Source organism: Echinops telfairi, unplaced genomic scaffold (assembly GCF_000313985.2).
Source record: "Echinops telfairi isolate 266 unplaced genomic scaffold, ASM31398v2 ScPeMD7_3533;HRSCAF=4204_0, whole genome shotgun sequence".
NCBI lineage: Eukaryota > Metazoa > Chordata > Mammalia > Afrosoricida > Tenrecidae > Echinops > Echinops telfairi.
This window is the reverse complement of record NW_022107431.1, coordinates 42,104,649-42,121,980: the sequence shown is the minus strand read 5'-3', so window position 1 is coordinate 42,121,980 and position 17,332 is coordinate 42,104,649. Positions and strand designations below refer to the sequence as shown.

Sequence of the window (17,332 nt, the reverse complement as noted above, 5' to 3'; positions counted from 1 at the left end):
AAATGAGGAAGGAAAAACAAAGCAGTAATACAGAACCAGATGGCTGGCGGCTCGGTCTCCTCCTGCAGCCCCTCCCAGCCGCTGGCTCCCACGCCTGAAAGAGCGGGCGGGCTGGGCCTTGCTGGAGTGGGGAGCTGGGGGTTCCTCCCTCTCCCTTGCCCTTCCCCAAGGCAGGAGTTGCTGAGGGGCTGGCTTGTTGGTTTCCAAGTGCAGCATAACCCAGGAGACACGAATGTGGCCCAGCCAGGGTGTGAGGGAGGGGAGATGGGGGCCTCACTGGCTGCTTCCTACGTGCTCAGTGGATAACCCACCACTCCATCTGGACTCCTCGGTGTAGTGTCAGGGCTGTTATGCAACTTGAACCCACTTTCCAGGGTATCAAGGTTCCTCCATTTAACTTCCTTGTTTTACATTTCATGCCCGAAGGCTCACCGTCATCAAAGTAGAACTCGAGTTAGACCCAGAGTAAGTGGTGGACATGGCCTGGAGCAGGGCCTCTCTCATCATCTGTGCCTCGTCTCACGGGAATCCCGGGTTAGAGACCCATCCAGACCCTCCTTCAAAGGGTCATGCGTGTGCTTTCCCAAAGCAAGATGGGCAGTGACCCGATTTTGAGGGTCCAGCATTTCTCATGAAAATGCTCCTGAGCTCAGCAGGTAGAGGCTGATGCAGGCCACTTTCTGGACCCTTCAGGGCTCCCATGGCTCCGGCTCCAGGGACCCCAGGCCTGCAAACAGCTCTGGGGAGTTGAGGACACAGAAGATTTAGTAAGTCATTAAACTGGAGGACCTGTGATAAAAACCCCAAAGCTATTCTAAACCGGAGCCAGAGCTTAAATCATATATTTGAATCAGAGCATGGTAACAAAAATCTCACCAGGTCTGAATTGATAAAATATCAGAGTGATCAGAACAGTTGTAAAGAAATGTCTTTAATAAGCTGATGAAGCACAGTCACCCACGCAAAGAAATGAAGAGCAGTGTAATAGAAGTCCTCTGTTCCTGAATCTGCGTGAATGATTTGTAAAGAGTGTATTGTTTGTCTGAGAGGGCTCGTGGGTCAGCTTGTTGTGCTGCAGAGGCTTGTATGTTGCTGTGATGCTGGAAGCTATGCCCCCGGTATTGCAGACACCATGGTGAGGGGGGAGGGGGGGAGGAATGGTAGACAGGTCTCACCAGAGCTCCCAGACAAGGAAGGAGTAGGCAGTAGGTGATCCACTCACTTCTGTGGGATTGGCCAGTGAAAACTTTATAAATCCGAAGGAACATTGTCCGGTGCAGTGTTGGAAGGAGAGCCCCGCAGGCACTAAAAGTACGAAGCAGTGGCTGCAGCCACGGGCCCCCACACGCAGTGATCGTGAGGAACCCGCAGGACCGGGCAGGGCTTCTGCTCTAACATCGGGAACTGTGAGTCGGAGCGGACTCAAAGGCACCTGACGACAAGTGTGCTGAGAAAATGGATTTTCACTTTCTCATCAGACTTCTTCTGGGTGCAAATGACATGTGGGGTTTACTACCTAATATACCGGGTCCTGGTTACTCACGTCTTCTTTGATGAAGAAAGCGACCCTGGCCGACCTAAAAAGGGGGAAAGTGGCGGGGCGGGGAGGGGGGGCATCAAATTCCTCATGGTGAATGGAAAATGCTTGAGAGAGGAGTCGGAAAATGCTTGAGAGAGGAGTTGAGTCTCTTGGGATAGGATCCCTGCCGTGAGATTTAGGAATGAGCTGGCTTCTAACTGCTGAACGACTGAGGGGCCTCGGCCAGAGAGATAGATGGATAGGCCAGACTGAGATTGGAATCAGCCCATTAGTACCAGCTCCCCTGCAGTAGACTGGGTTTGCCCCAGCCTGCAGCCAACAGGGCTGGCTTTCTGCCCTGGAGGGCTTTCCCCCAAACCCTCACGTGCTGCGAGCCAGCCTGCTTGTTCTTCAATAAACAGGACTGATTCAGTGAGCAGTTATCTTGTATTAAAAAGAACCCTCTGCTACAAGCACTTCTATTTTCTCTTTACCCTTTTCCCCACCGTGTTCCTGATTGTGTGTGTGTGTGTGTGTGTGTGTGAGAGAGAGAGAGAGAGAGAGAGAGAGAGAGAGAGAGAGAGAGAGACACTGGACAGGGTATTGTTATTTTCTGTGGGGAAATATCTCCATCTAGTGGCCCTTCGAAGCAGTGAACGTTTTCACCAGAAAGTGAAGATCATGTTGTCTACAAAGCCATTTCCTAATTGCATGTCGTGTTTTATTTCGCGGTGGGAGGGGCGGGGGGGACTTCTGCATATGTAGTTAGAGGATATGCTTACAACTGGAAATATTTCCTGGGGGGGTGGGCAGGGGAGAGGGCAGTAGAAATGAGACCAGTACAAGCTATTGACGTTTCTAATTTCCTGAATTTGAACCTGACAAGGCAAAGGGATATGATAGAGGAGTCGCAAGACATGGCTTCTCCTCCTTCCATAACAAGCCCCCTTCCCGAGCATGAGTGAAATGTAAGGCAATCAGCAAAAGACTTTATAGGCATAACAACAACCATTGTCCTCTTTTGATTGGTTAATCTGTTTCAATTAACTGGGGGTAGGGGGGCGTATTAAAACAGAATTTTTCAGAGACCATCGCCAGCACCCTGTGGAGTGCCTGTGTTACTTGCTAGGAGGGCCCCCAGCACATTTCCCCAGCTTCCCCCGTAACTCACGTTGGCCTGTCACCTTGCGCTCTGTGGCTGCACCAAGCCCTATCTGGAGTCCACCCAGTCCCCTCGCTCAGTGAGTCGCTCTTTAAAGTCAGGGACTCGGGGGCAAGACCTGAGTGGACGTTGGATTTAATTATTCTCCACCTAATTAAATCAGTCAGGAGAGGACCTCGACCGGGGCCAAAAGCCAGCACGCATTCTTTCCCAACCAGAAAGTGATTTGGGGACAAAGGAGATACAGCGCTGTGCTTCTCGCTCCTGTGCCCCAGGGGACCAAACAAGGACAGGAGCGAGAGCTGGGCCTCTGGCTTCCCATGATGCGTTTCTGCCCCAGTGACCCAGAAGCCAATTGACTCTAGGACTGCTGTGTCCCCCGCCCCACGGGGGTGGGGGGTGGGGGGGTCTGTGGAGACTCAGCAGATGTCAGAGTTTGAGCCCCAGAGAGAACTGTCTCCCCGGCATCCACAGGAAACAGCACATACACCATCCCTGCTCTCTGTGACCCACAAAAAGATGTGAATCAAAGCACACGAGCCTTCACCATTCAAGTTACTGATTTGTCTTAATCTGAGGGTCATGTGGTGAGCCCCCCTTTCCTGAGGAGAAATGCTTGTGTCCCTTACTGGGCCTCTAACAATTTCTTGGTCAGCTGCCGCGGATTAGGCTTTAATTACCTAGACTGCAGCTAGATTCCCTTCCCCATAGCCCAGATTGGGGGTATCTCCCAAGCGAAATGTGGTCAGTGCCCTCTCACAGCCAGGGTCGTGCGGTCTGACTTCACACATCAGGCAAAAGACAGAGCTGGGTTCAACTCCCATGGTAAACCATCTGCCCTTCTCAGGGCGGTGTGGAGGCTGGCGGCATCAGCTGGTGGCATGATGGGAGACCGCAGGGGCCTTACAGGCTGCAGGACTTCAAGACAGCAGATTTGCTCACTTCTCTTCCCTTCTGTGCTTTCCCTGCAGGGAAGGAGACTGGTGGGAAGCCCGCTCCCTGAACACCGGAGAGACGGGCTACATCCCCAGCAATTATGTGGCTCCAGTCGACTCCATCCAAGCAGAAGAGTATGTTTCCTTTCATGGTTTTCCTCTCAACTCCTTGCTGTTACAAGTTCTTTGCTCAGCACTGGGCAGGTGGAGAAATGACTAGGGACTGAGAGAATACAGTCATACTACGTCTCCCAGACGTTAGGCACTGGTGTTGGCCCTATCTGTGTGATACTAGCACTGTTAATTAATTTTTTTCCTATGCTGCATCTTTTGCAAAGAAACTTGTTACCAGTTTCCAAAATGAAAACCAACTTACTGCCTGTAGATGGAAAGTGACCAAGAAAATACGTTGAGAATCTAGCTAGAGCATATTTTTTTATCACCAACCCAACATTCCAAACTGCAGCCTGCACTTTCCATTAAAAAGATAGAGCGAAATGCTTGACTCACAGATCAGGCTGAGATTTCTCTCTGTGTGCAATAATCAGAAGTAGTGAAGACGTGCTGAGAAAGCATACCTGCCATGCCCAGGTGGTTGAATCTGCTGTTCAGAATGCAGAAGGCATGGCAGTGGTGCATTGCAAGGGCTTCTTCACTCAATTCGGGGGCTCAGTTGGGTTCTTGGATAGCAGATAGTAGCCAGAAGTCTTTTGACCTGACCACTCCACAGGTAGGAATTTGAAGTCAGCGGTCTGGGAGGGGAATTCTAAACAAGGTAATCTTACTCCTTGAACTGGCGAAGGATTCCTGGTCCGTCCAGAGTGGAGACGTGCCAGAGAACGTAGTTTGCAGACCCTAACTTCTCCCCATGGCCTCACCCTGACACTGTGGGGATCTGCCAGCCCTACTCCAGTAGGTGGTCTGGCCTCCCCCTCCCCACAAAGGAGTCAGAAAAAGTCAATCCTAAGCCCAACCTTCAGCTCTGAGATTTCATTTTGTCATGGATTTATTTAAGGACAGCAAGCAGGATTAAACTCCGCACCCTAGCTAAATCCCCAACAGGATCCTTGGCTTGTTTTTGAGTCCCTTGTGTTTCTTCTAAGGGAGGTCTGTTTTATTTCCTCCCTCAAACACCAAGTGGTTCTGGGAGCATGTTTTGTCCCTCCCAGAAAACATGTCTCCTTAGCAGTGAATTAAGGGCTGGGACCTGCACTTCCATTTGGGGGTACGCTCCACCTGTCTTGCTCTCTCAGAAGAAATGTGTGGCATTATGTTGGCCAGCTTTATATTTACAGAGGTGTCCTGGTGGCACGGTGGGTTAAGTGCGGGTCTGCTAACCGCCACTCAGAGGGAGAATGCTGTGGCCACTACTCCCATCCAGGGGTGCAGCCTGGGGGTCCACTGAGCTGCTCCGCCCTGTCCTGTAGGGACCTGTGAATCAGAGAAGTCATGAGTACCTCTTAAGGTATTTTGTTCTTAAATAATAAAAGGCCATTCTTTGGTAATTACATGTGCAATTCATTCCTGTTATCTAAATGTACTATTGTGTCAGCACAGCCCGTTTTCCCACGAGCCGGCTGTCTGCGTGTCCCCCACTGTTGGTACTTGCCAGGCATCCTCCTCGGGTTATTGACACAGCCCCGGGACATCATTTCTCTCAAATAATTGGTGCCGTTCTCTTTATACCAACTGGCTCCAGGCTGGGGCATGCCTCCCTGCAATTTGGGACCTTGAACGTCCACGAAGAGTGAACGTAGAGGGTGGGTGTCTTTGCTTGGCTCCAGCGAAGCTCCTTCATTCACAAAAGACTTCCGCAATGAATGCATAATAGCTACATTCAAACATAATGAATCAAAATTTTATTTTAGAAACTGGATCCTCTCACAGTTCAGGATTCTAAAAATTGTTCCTGTGAGCGGATTCCAATGGAACGCTCCAGCTTCCCCACCCCCACCCCACCCCTCGGCTCCCGGGAACACCTGCTGTTCCCGCAGCATCAGTGCTGTACCGCTGACTAATTACCAGACAGCGATGAGGCTCTGGGGGCGGGCGGGAGTCAGAGAGAGAAGACAGATCAGGCCATCACTCCCTGGGCCGCCTTCCGAAGGGGTGTCTGGTGCCACTGCCCCTCGCTGCCTGGCTGGGGAGAAGATGAACCTGTCTGCAGCCCGCAGTCACTCTGCAGAACGTGCCCGTTGACTGCACGGCGCTCCAAGGTGCACAGGAGCCCGTGGTGCCGCTGTGCCGGCCAGAAGGCTGGCAGGTCACAGCCCAGGTGCTGGCTCAATGCCTTTCATCCATCCAATCTGAGAGGAGAAAGACAAGCCAGCTCCCGCGGCAATAGCCGTTTCAAATTAAGGGTCATCTTCAGCATCCTCCCCCGCTTCCTCCAGGTAGAATGCTGCTGCAAATAGCATGTGTCTTTTATTCTTGGTCCACGCTGATGGACCTTAAAAAAACCCACGAGTGATTAATGATCCTTTCATACACTTAGACTGTGTGCTATTTCCTCCCAGGGGTTGTAATTACACTCAGAAATCAGGGGTCTTGTGGATGAGCGTGGGAAGGGTCTCCTGCGGTTGCCATTTCAAAACAAGGTTTTTGATTTCTCCTTTAATGCATGCAGGTGGCACCTTTAACACAAACCAGTTCCTGTCATCACTGGAGGGAAGGAAAACAGCCCACAATTCAAGCCCGAGATTTTTTTTTTTTTTTTAAGGAGTGAAAGAGATGGATTAGGGGTAGAATCATGAGTAGATTGAAAAAGAACTGCTTGAGCCAGGGAGGGGTGTGTGCGTTGGGGGGGGGGGCTGTACATAGACACACACATACATATATAAACTAGGTTAAGGACCAGACTGAAGGCGAAAGAGATGAATGGGCAGAAGCACCTCTGCCCTATTCCGTGTTGCAATGAGGGTTCCCAGAGACTCCCTTCCTTTGTCTCGTCTAAAGGTGGTACTTTGGGAAACTTGGCCGGAAAGATGCCGAGCGACAGCTGTTGTCCTTTGGAAACCCAAGAGGTACCTTTCTAATCCGTGAGAGTGAAACCACCAAAGGTAAGCTGAGGACAGTGAGGGAGTGGGCTTGCCATTCAATCTGTGGATTCCTCAGAGGGATAAAGGCGTATCCTAGTGCACAAAGGTTTCTCAGTGGTGCCTAGCCTCCCTGTGCCCAGTGTTTGCTCCAGGCAATTCCATATCAACAGCAGGAGCTCCCCACCCACCAACCCACAGACGGGCTGGGGTCACTTTATTCCTCTGGGTACCCAGGATCATAGACCCTTTCAGAAGTCCGTTAGCTTTAGGGTCTTTCTGAAACGCTGAGCTACTCAGGAGCCAGTCAGTCATACAGGTGGTTTTGCCTTTCTTTGGTTTTGGGGTTTTTAATAGCTGAGACTCTCACTTCTTTCTCTTCCTCCAATTGTTGGCCTTTTGGTTTTAGCGCCCACAGGAGAAGAGGCGGAAAGCAGGGTAGAAAAGAGTGGTAGACTTATAACTTGTTCTAGCAGACACTGTTTATCTGCTCTCCTTGGAGGTGTTGTTCAGCTGAAATTTGAATCTCACTGCCTCAAGATTTCTTTTGTGTACATTGTCCTAACCGACCTGACCATCCTGTGGGCGCGGACGCCAGGAAGAAGGCTCAGCCCCCACCCAGTCTGGATCTTTGCCGTGTGAGGTGGCACAAGTGTGCGTGAATGGAGTATTTTAGAGGGGGGAAAATAACCCAAGAAGCTTCCAGGCTCGAGAGTAAAATCATTGTATTGCTAATATCTTCTGACATTTACAGGAAAGCAAGAGAAATTTTCATCCTCGGTACCGAGTGGAAGTATGTGTGTCTCCCCTTGATAATTATTAATCAGGATAGTCAAGTAGCTGAACCCTTAAAAACCAATGAGTCCTCAAAGTGGGATCACTGCTAACGCTCTGCATATTTACCAGGTGCCTATTCACTGTCCATCCGTGACTGGGATGACATGAAAGGAGATCATGTCAAACACTATAAAATTCGCAAACTTGACAATGGTGGCTACTACATCACCACCCGGGCCCAGTTTGAAACACTTCAGCAGCTTGTACAGCATTACTCAGGTAACCTTCACTCTAATGAGCTGTGAGCCCTTTGGACAGGGGGCCTGTGGGGGCCCTGGGGGCGGGCCCACAGGAGACACAGGGAGGTGGCCCGGCAAATCTTTAGATGGGCACTCATGTGTCTTATTTTGCTTTTGCCTCAAGATAGGACTTGCCTGAATGAGTAGGTTCTGTGTCTATTGTTTTTCCTATTTTATTTGTCAGGCGTTTCTATAACATTCTAACCTCTCTCCCCCCAACCGCCCCAAGTAGGAAGCAATCGGTTCAGTGTCAAAAGTAAAAATACAGTCGCTTGGCCTTTCACCATCCTCCTAAAATCCTCTTAAGCATTGTTTCCATTCCCTGCACTTCATGGTTCCGAACCCGTGAAAGGAAGGCGGGCCGGAGCTGCCTCTGGTGGAAGCACACGTAGAGGGGGTGTTTCTGTCATCGGTGTGCACTCCCGCCGGTCCAGGGACGGCTGTACATATGGTCCCTTCTTCTCAGTAGGTGAATTTACTAGTCATTAATCACTCTCTACCCCCATCTTTAAGGCACCATTAAGTGATGTGGACTTGGAATCTTTAGTGACGTACAAGTCCATTTCAAACAAACACAGAGTTGGATGGTGGGGTGGGGCTGGTGGTCCATTGGTTAAGTGACTGCTAACTAAAGGTTGGCAGTTCAAACCCACCAGCCACCCCTGAGCATAAAAGACCTGGGGCTCTGCTTCGGTAAAGATGGTGGTTTAGTGTGGTAAATCAGTTCCACCTCCTAGCCTAGGAAACCCTCAGGGGAGTTCTGCTCTGTCCCGGAAGGTTGCCATGCATTGCAAGCAACTCAGGGTCACCGACCACCGCCCAGCCTGCCTCCAACACAGACCTAGGATCACATGACCCACAGGGCATCCCTTGTGCTACAGGAAACTTCTCAGAAGTCCATGAAGCTCAGACCGAACGGGCAGATGTCACCATGATTCTGCTGTCTCTGGAAACACACACTCGTCAAGCGTTCAGGCCTCCAGTTTGTACATTTTATGACAGAATTTAGGGTTAGGTGTAATTTCTTCCCTAGGTTAGCAAGCATGTTCCACGATTGATTGAATACATACATTCACAAATGGATATGGGCCGATATGTACAGATAGAGCTCTGTCTTCCATGAAGCCAGTGGGGTTTTTGTGTGCATTATATATATTTTTTCTATTGTCCAACATAACAGCGACAAGCCCCCTCCCCAATAGTATGTGGCTTCACCCCCACTTTCCCTATGCACACATGAAAAAATGCGTGCGTGGTTGTTGTTTTAGCCCAAAGAGGGAGCAATCTTTTGACAAGAACAGCAAGAAATACCTGTATATTGATTTGGGCGAAGTCCTGAGCCCCTGGGAGCAATATGAACCCTTGGTGCATGGTCGGTGGGAGCATTGGATAACTTTGCTTGATGCAGATCCTAATAAGATATTTGCAGCAAAGAGAGCAGAGCCTCTCCGAGCTTAAATGACATGCTCAAAATGCCTGCATGTTGTAAGGGCTTCTCAAATGCTGGAATAGATTTCATTACAGCCAGCATCAGCTAGATCCCGGGGGCTTGGAGCATTTGAAAATATTGTGTTGGAAAGGGCGCCTTAATAGCATCATAAAGCTGGAAGGAGAGAAAAGATATGAAGAGCAATAGGGTTTTTTTCCATCTCTTCCCACAAAGCCCCCCCCCAAAAAATCTATCTTGAGTTAGATTTGTTTTTATGTTGGCTTTTCCTCTTCCCTCTTTCTCTCTCTCTTACAATAAAATGCCTTCGAAATATTGACCCATAAATAATGTCCTGCCTAAACATCTCAGAGCCTGATTCCTTCAAAAAGAAAAGTTACGTTCTGGCAGGCCCCTGGAGAAAAGACAGAGCTACATTTGCTTTTCCCAGATGTGAGGGGTGTCAGGGCACACTGTCCACCTCACAGTCCCAACTCTGGGCAGCTCCGGCCACTGATCTCCTACCTTGCTCTTTGTTGCCTTCTCTCCCCTGCTGGTGGTTAGCTTGGCATCTAGGCCATGGCCCCACTTCCAAACCAAAGCCTATGGGCTCATAAGGACCCCGCACAGGGTTTCCGAGGCCATAAATCTTTAGTGCAGCAGGCAGCCTAAGCTTTCTCTTTCAGAGTGGCTGGTGGCTTTGAACCACTAACCTTGTGGTTTAACAGCCCAGTGTCTAACCCACAGTGCCACCAGGGCTCCTTAGCATTGCTGAATTCTAAAATGTATGCAAATAGAAAATAACCTTTTACCTTCTTCCCTTTTTCATGGGGACTAGAATCCTCTCAAATCCTTGAATTTTTTCAAATTTCCGTTTCCATTCTTTCTCCTTTCTAATCAGATTCCTAAAGGATATCCTAATTAGACTTTTAAAGGTTAAAAGAACAAGAGGGTGGGGCAAAGGAGCCATCAGCCAGGCAGTGCCGGAGCATCCGACTGGTAGAACAGAGTCAGGAATGCCAGAGAAGTCGCTAGCAGAGGGGCCCCTTATGCTCCTGACAGGTATATGTAACCTGTAACCATTGAATGTTCTATAGAAGAATCTTGTACTAAACTTAACATTTTACGTAGACCCACACCAAAGAGATCCCCAGCCCCTAAATGTGTTTCTTAAGTGAGTAAGGAATTTAAAAGGTCCAAAGTTGGCTGTGTCTACATAGGCATACCCTTTGTTGTATCTGGGTGTACAGGGTCATCCAGATAGAAAATGTCCCCTCTTCTACCTCGGAGGACCGTGTTTCCGCATGTGACGTCTAACCTTCCAAGAGTGTGTATTTATTTCCCTGCTGATGAAGCACCGTGTGCTGGCTAGTGTGGGTTTGTGTACCTGTGCGTGCTCTGTCTCACGTGCCCTCTCTGCCCTTTTCTCTCCTGCTCCTGCTGCCGTCTCCGTCCTCGCTCCATCAGAGAGAGCCGCAGGTCTCTGCTGCCGCCTAGTAGTTCCCTGTCACAAAGGGATGCCAAGGCTTACCGATCTGTCTGTCAAAACCAAAGATGTCTGGGAAATCCCTCGAGAGTCCCTGCAGTTGATCAAGAGACTGGGAAATGGGCAGTTTGGGGAAGTGTGGATGGGTATGCTGAGACTCAATTATTCTCTTACTAGCTGCCTTGTTTGGGGAATCCCAAACATCAAAGGTGGAAGGTGGAAATGAAAACTTTATGCAGGTGGTAAAAATTTAAATCACGAATGCATTGAACTCACAATTTTGGAATGCCTAGAAAAGAAATAGTAAATGATCAAAATTGGCCAGTTGGCTCCAAACCAATTAGTGCACAAGCTTTGATTCATAACCAGTAAACGATTCAAAGAATGATCCAGGCTGCCCAGAAAGCCTTGCAACTGTGGATATTTGTTGGCATAAATTCCATGTCACCCCGAAGGGCAGGCCACCTTCCATCTTTCGTAGTGCATGCGGAATGATGGATTATAAGGACTGTGTTTTCTTTATTAATCCCCTTTCCTGTAGAGAAAGCTGATGGTTTGTGTTTTAACTTAACTGTGATTGCCTCAAGTTGTACCCCACAAACTTCCGGATTGGCTAAAGATGCTTGGGAAGTGGCACGTGACTCGTTGTTTCTGGAGAAGAAGCTGGGTCAGGGGTGTTTCGCTGAAGTGTGGCTTGGTAAGGCAGAGGGTACTGTTTGTTTTGGCTGCGTCTTGGAGCCAATTAAAAAGAGGGTCTTGAAAGAAAACATTCAAATCTACGTGCACAGCCATGTGGACCATGGCACTGAATCTGGTCACGGGCCATGCAGATTTCGAGAATGTTGTGATTGCCTGCTGTGCACGTCTCTCCTGCTCCGTGTGGTTCATTAAAGCACTCACAGAACAGGAAAACCAGGCAAAACAAATCTGGTGTTCTTCCTCTGAGGCGGGACGGTAAGCTACTGTAGATGAACCACTATAGGGCAAGACCCTGGGCTTCTTGCCCCTTGGTCCTGGGCTTGGGTCTGTTATAGCTGATTAACTATGAACAAGGGCCTTATTAACTTCTTTGAGCCTCAGTTTTCTCATCTGTAAAACTAGAATGAGATGTATTTGCTAGGATTGCTATGAGGATTGCATAGGACAATATGCTTAAAGTTTCTAGGGGGTCGGTAGACACACACACACACACACACACAACACACTGCGCTGGACCCTCCCCACTGTTTGGGGGTCACTTTGCTTAGAGATAATGTATAGCTTTACACACACACACAAACTGTCAGTAAGAGTATATCTGATGGTAGTGCTTGTGAAATCCTCCGTTTTAGAGCACATGAGAAACAATCTTGTGAGGTATCTCTTGGTTTGTGTGGTGTTTACATATGGTGTGTGGTGTGGTGTTTACATATGGTCTAAATGAAAAGCACCAATACATTTAAGCACTTAGAACTGAGCCTGACACATAGTAAGATATAGATATGTACAGATAGAGAGATACACACACACGTTGAGAATATACATACAAGGGTAAGTCAACAAGTGTGTTACTGGGGTTCCAATTCACACATGTATCTAGGGGCTTATTCCAAGCAAAGCATGTTTGCGTATGTCTCTGCAATGCCTGGGTGGCTCGGGCACGTTTTCTCAGTCATACACTGGCCTTGGCCTCCTTAGGGTGCGTGCCTTCACAAAAGGACCCAAACTGTGGCTTCTGAGCAGAGAGATCTGCTGGCTATGTTAAATTCCAGGCAGAGATGAGGTATCCAGAGTTTCCAGGACCATCGTAGAATTTCACTGGGAAACCTTACAGCCTTGATCTTAACCCTCAGACTTCTTTTTGATCCCCAAACTCAAAGAACATTTCAAAAGAACACCATGTGAGTCCCTCGAGGATGCCAGCACTGACGCAGTCCGTCTGCCGTGGTCTAAATCGGAATGCAGGGTTCCGTGTGGAAGCAAGAGGGGTGGCTACAACTCCTCTAGCCCTATATACACCTAGAGGGGGGACATGTTTAGAAACAGTCACTCCACATGTTTATGTTTTTGTTTCATTAAAGTCAGGGATTTCATAGCAATACCTTTTGACCCACATATGTATTAACCAGTATAATTGTTTTATCATCACTGTATTTCAGAGCTCACATTGTAGTGTCCTCCTCTCTGAACTTGAATTCAAGTAGTGTAAAATACCTCACCGTGGCCAGTTTGTGGTTGGAGTTCTGAGCCCTGAATCTTGTAATCAAGTTCCTCACACGCTCAGAAAGATTTGAACCCCGTGAGGAAATTTATTTTCAAACTCTATGAATTACTACCTTTAAATCTTTACATAGACCATTAAGATTTTTTTCCCTTAAACGCACAGCATGATTTTTTGATACTGCAGAATGGTGATGGAATGGCTGTCTAATTAACAGGGTTCTTATTGGAGAGGAACAGACCACTCTCTCTGGAATCTGGGGGTGCTAGCACTCAGCAAACGTTTCCTTTTAGTCGCCAGACACGTCATGAGATTTCAGTACACTCTTTTTTAAGCCCCTGTTTTTTCATACTTTATATTTTTGTAGGTCACATTTTGTAATTATATGAATTATGTATTTAACAGGGTAGCAACAGATGCTCCAACTCAAACTTTTTTTTAATTCTAAAGTCAGTTATATTGCATATACAAATTAATCTTAATTTAAACCAGCCTTCTTTTTCAAATAGAAAAGACTGTAATTCAATTCAGCAGATTTTTTTTTTCCCCTTATAAAGTAGTTGTAAATCAAAGTCATGGGACAAGGAATGGAATACACATAAAACAAGGGCTAGGACTCCACAGGTAATCTGGTTCCATTCCTACATGAGGGGTCTTCAAAAAGTTCCTGGAAAAGTGGAATTGAAAAACAAGAGAATTTTTTCATGACCCTCTTGGAGCCGCCCCCCCAACCCCACCCCGTGGTTTACAGATGAGATAACTGATGAATAGTTTAAGCCAGACCTTGCCTGATTTTAACATTTTAAGTTTTAAGTATTTCTGCTCCCTCTTCGCTGTCCTTTAATTTTTCCAGTCTAACTGATAAAAAAGCTCTTGTTCTCACGGTAACTGACCATCAGCAAACCTGAAGGATGCTCCTTCCCTGGTTGAAGTGCTGGCAGGTAGACTGAGCACTCCTTGCCAGTGCTTATCGGCATGCCGAGCTCAACCGTCCAGGACTCAGTCAAGTAACCCACTCACTGGAGACAATTGAAAGGCCAGTGGTCATTTCCAACATCCTCAAGTGTGTTCTCACCTCTGTGCAGAGGCATGTGCACTTTTCTAATGGCGAGCTCCGTGAAAGGGAACTCTTGAGTGGACTAGTTCCCTCTGTGCTCACACTCCTCCCTGGCCCGACACATGTGACGACGGTCAAGGTGAGACTAGAGCCTTTGAGTTAAGCTTGTACTCATGTGGCTGAGCCAGAAAAAGGGAGTGTGGTGTAATCCAAAAAAATTGTTTTAATTAAAGAACTATGGACTGGCCTTCAGTGAGACGATGTTTTTTCTTTGAAAATACTTGACAGGGTCCTTACAGTTGACCTGTTTTTTGGGGGTTTTTTTTGCGGGGGTGGGGTAAGTTTTCTTTGTTTTTGTTTTTCAAACTTTAAGTTTAACTTGAGGCCACTGGCTATTGGTTGAAATAACTGTTCCACCTTCAAAAGAGGACTGACTGACTGCCCTGGGGGTTCTGTAGGTACCTGGAACGGAAACACGAAAGTAGCCATAAAGACTCTGAAGCCGGGCACCATGTCCCCTGAGTCCTTCCTGGAGGAGGCGCAGATCATGAAGAAGTTGAAACACGACAAGCTGGTCCAGCTCTACGCGGTGGTATCGGAGGAGCCCATCTACATCGTCACCGAGTACATGAATAAAGGTCAGGCCCTGCCTCAGCCGCCTCCCCAGTAACCCAGGAGGGCCCAGGGCGGGAACCAGAGATGCCTGCTAGCACTTCTCCTGTCTCTGCCTGAATCCAGCAATCCCACCAGGAAGCGCCCATCCTGTGCTCACAAAGGAAAATATTTTAGAAGCAGACCTTGTGTTTCTCTGTAAACCCTTGCAGTATTTACCTTCCGCATGCTGCTCATGTCAGGAATTCAAGTGCCGCCCCATCACTAAGCCCTTCGTTTTAACGTTTTGAGACCTGTGGGACGTGTATGTCCCACTAACATTTGCAGTCTCTCAGGTTCCCTGTGAATCTGAAGACACGGACCTCAGCCCACCAGAGTCCACCTGGGACATGTGAGCCCTACCCAGCTCTATGAAAATCCACGTGACTGGGGGGAAAGAGGTCCCCTTTCATGGCAGCCTGCCTCCCTTCCCTGAAAACAAACACTGAGATCAGCAAAAAGTTCAAGGCAGAGACTAATTGGGCCGTGAAAGAGTTAATACAGGGGTTTGGGCAGAGGACTCTGTAGATCACTGTTTTTAATGCAGTGGTTTATGTTAAACTTCCCTTTTGCACAGATGAACGGTTAACAGGCACTAATCTCTGGCTGTTTAAAACAACAAAAAAAACATTGCCATCAAGTCAAATCTGACTGCTAGGGACCCCAGAGCACAGGGCTGCACTGCCCCGAGGGCTTCCGAGACTAAATCTTTCCCAGAGGAGATGGGGTTCCATCTTTTGCGTGTGGAGCAGCTGGTGCATTCCGACTGCTGAACTCATAGTGAACAGCCCGACCCGGAACCACTGTGCCACCAGGGCTACCTGGATGAGTTCAGATTCTAGCATCTTAGTGTTTTGTTTTGTTTTGTTTTGTTTTTCCAGCTCGCTTCCTAAACAGCGGAGGAGAAATGAAATTTTGTTAAAGACACGTTTTATCCCCATCCCCTTCTTCCCCTCCCTCATTCTCTCTAATGAAAGCAATATTGCCAGGGATAAGGCCAACGATCACTTTGTTTTGGAAAAATAGATGAGCCAAACAAGAAACCAACAGCCGTAAAAGGCAATGCATTGCACATCAGAGGACACTACTGCCCTCTTTCTTCTCCGCGTTCTTTCTTTTAAAGTATACTTGGAATTTTTTCCTGGCACAGTGTTTGCCCTTTGTAACCAGGGTTATTTTGTAAATAACTTCATGCTTAAAGCATTGGGGCGAGGGGGCCGAATCAGCAGATGGCCTGCCTGAACCTCCAGCCCTGGTGCTAGCCCTGTGCCTCCCAGGGCTGTGTCTCGTCCGGCCCTCACAGTTCAGGTGTCTTGCTGAAGGCTTGGCTGGCTGGGGGAGCTACCTGGCCCACGCTGTCCTCAGGTGCTCCTTTCTTGGTTCAAAATCTCTAAATAAGTTAGGCCAATGGCTCTCCAATTGGGTGTATCAGATTCACCCCAAAGGGTCTTTAAGACAGCAGACTTCCGGCCAGGGCCCCAGCGTTTCAGCAGGTCTGGCTTGGGGCCCGAGAATCTGCTAGTCGACACGTTCCCTGGTGTTGCTGTGCCTGCTGCTCCAGGAGCCACCCTAGGGGAATGGCTCCCTCGTCGCTCCATTGTGTGAGCAAATTCCCAAATGACCTGAAGTGCTGTCATCCTCCAGGATATGAATGATGGTGGCACAGTGGGTAACGAGATGGGCTACTAGCAGCCCACGGATCAGCAGTTCGAAACCACCGGCCACTCTGTGGGAGAAAGATAAGGCTTTCTACTCCTGTGAGGGTTTTCGGGTTGGTTGGGGTTGGGTTGCGTTTTTGCCTGTCCTGTAAGGTCTCTGTAAGTTAGGGTTGACTGGGTGGCAGTGGTTTTGTTGTTCAGGTTTCAGCGAATGTTTGTTGAACTCCTTAGGGATAGAGTCAGCATTCCTTATTTTTCAAAGATAAAACTGTTGCCCTTTAGTGCATAGACTGTTCTCGATCATGGTGTTTTGCATAAGTCTTCCCCCTCCCGGCCACCACCGATGGCATTATTCAACTACGCTATCACTTGTACAAAAACTACATAGGGCTCTCTGCTGGGAGTATTTCCACCTCCCAAAGCAAATTAAAAGAGTTCTGTTTTGTTCACAGGAAGTTTACTCGATTTCTTAAAAGATGGAGAAGGAAGAGCCCTGAAATTGCCGAATCTGGTGGACATGGCAGCACAGGTAGGCGCCGCGGCAGCTGTGCTTACGCCTTCGCATGGATGGGCGCCAGGGTAGTGAGTCAGGACTCACACGCCATGCCCTCGGTTTCCACAGGTTGCTGCAGGAATGGCGTACATCGAGCGCATGAATTATATCCATAGAGACCTCCGATCGGCGAACATCCTCGTCGGGAATGGGCTAATCTGCAAGATCGCTGACTTTGGGTTGGCCCGATTGATCGAAGACAATGAGTACACAGCAAGACAAGGTGGGCACTGCTTAACAGGATGGTTCCCCATCCTGCCCTGGAAAAGGATCCCCACTGCATGACCCCTCCTCCCTCCTCGTGCTCCCTGCCGCCTTTGAGTGGCATCGCCCAGCTGGGCCTCTTCCCCTTGATCAGGCTGGCAGGACCACACGGCAGGTGGGAGGCTGTAGTGAGTTCAAAGGATAGAGGAAATGTGATGTGTCCGTGAGTGAGTGTCCACTGGGACCTCCTGACTTTTACCGCCCTGGTGGCTTCATGGCTGTGCTTTGGGCTGCTAACTGCAAGGTCAGCAGTTCGAAACCACCAACCGCTCCGGGGGAGGGAGGAAGGACAGGGCTTTCTACTCCCCTA

General features: G+C 48.6%; 1 protein-coding gene across 1 annotated transcript in view; it reads left to right on the top strand.

Moving 5' to 3' along the window:
• Positions 1–17,043, top strand: part of FYN (FYN proto-oncogene, Src family tyrosine kinase) — a 186,299-nt gene extending 169,256 nt beyond the window's left edge. Inside the window, exons 5-11 of the mRNA XM_045294613.1 lie at positions 3,653–3,751; positions 6,572–6,675; positions 7,558–7,707; positions 10,621–10,785; positions 14,355–14,534; positions 16,658–16,734; positions 16,828–17,043. Coding sequence (XP_045150548.1) covers positions 3,653–3,751; positions 6,572–6,675; positions 7,558–7,707; positions 10,621–10,785; positions 14,355–14,534; positions 16,658–16,734; positions 16,828–17,043 — 991 coding nt within the window. The remainder of the gene's footprint in view (positions 1–3,652; positions 3,752–6,571; positions 6,676–7,557; positions 7,708–10,620; positions 10,786–14,354; positions 14,535–16,657; positions 16,735–16,827) is intronic.
• The last annotated feature ends 289 nt before the right edge of the window (positions 17,044–17,332 follow it).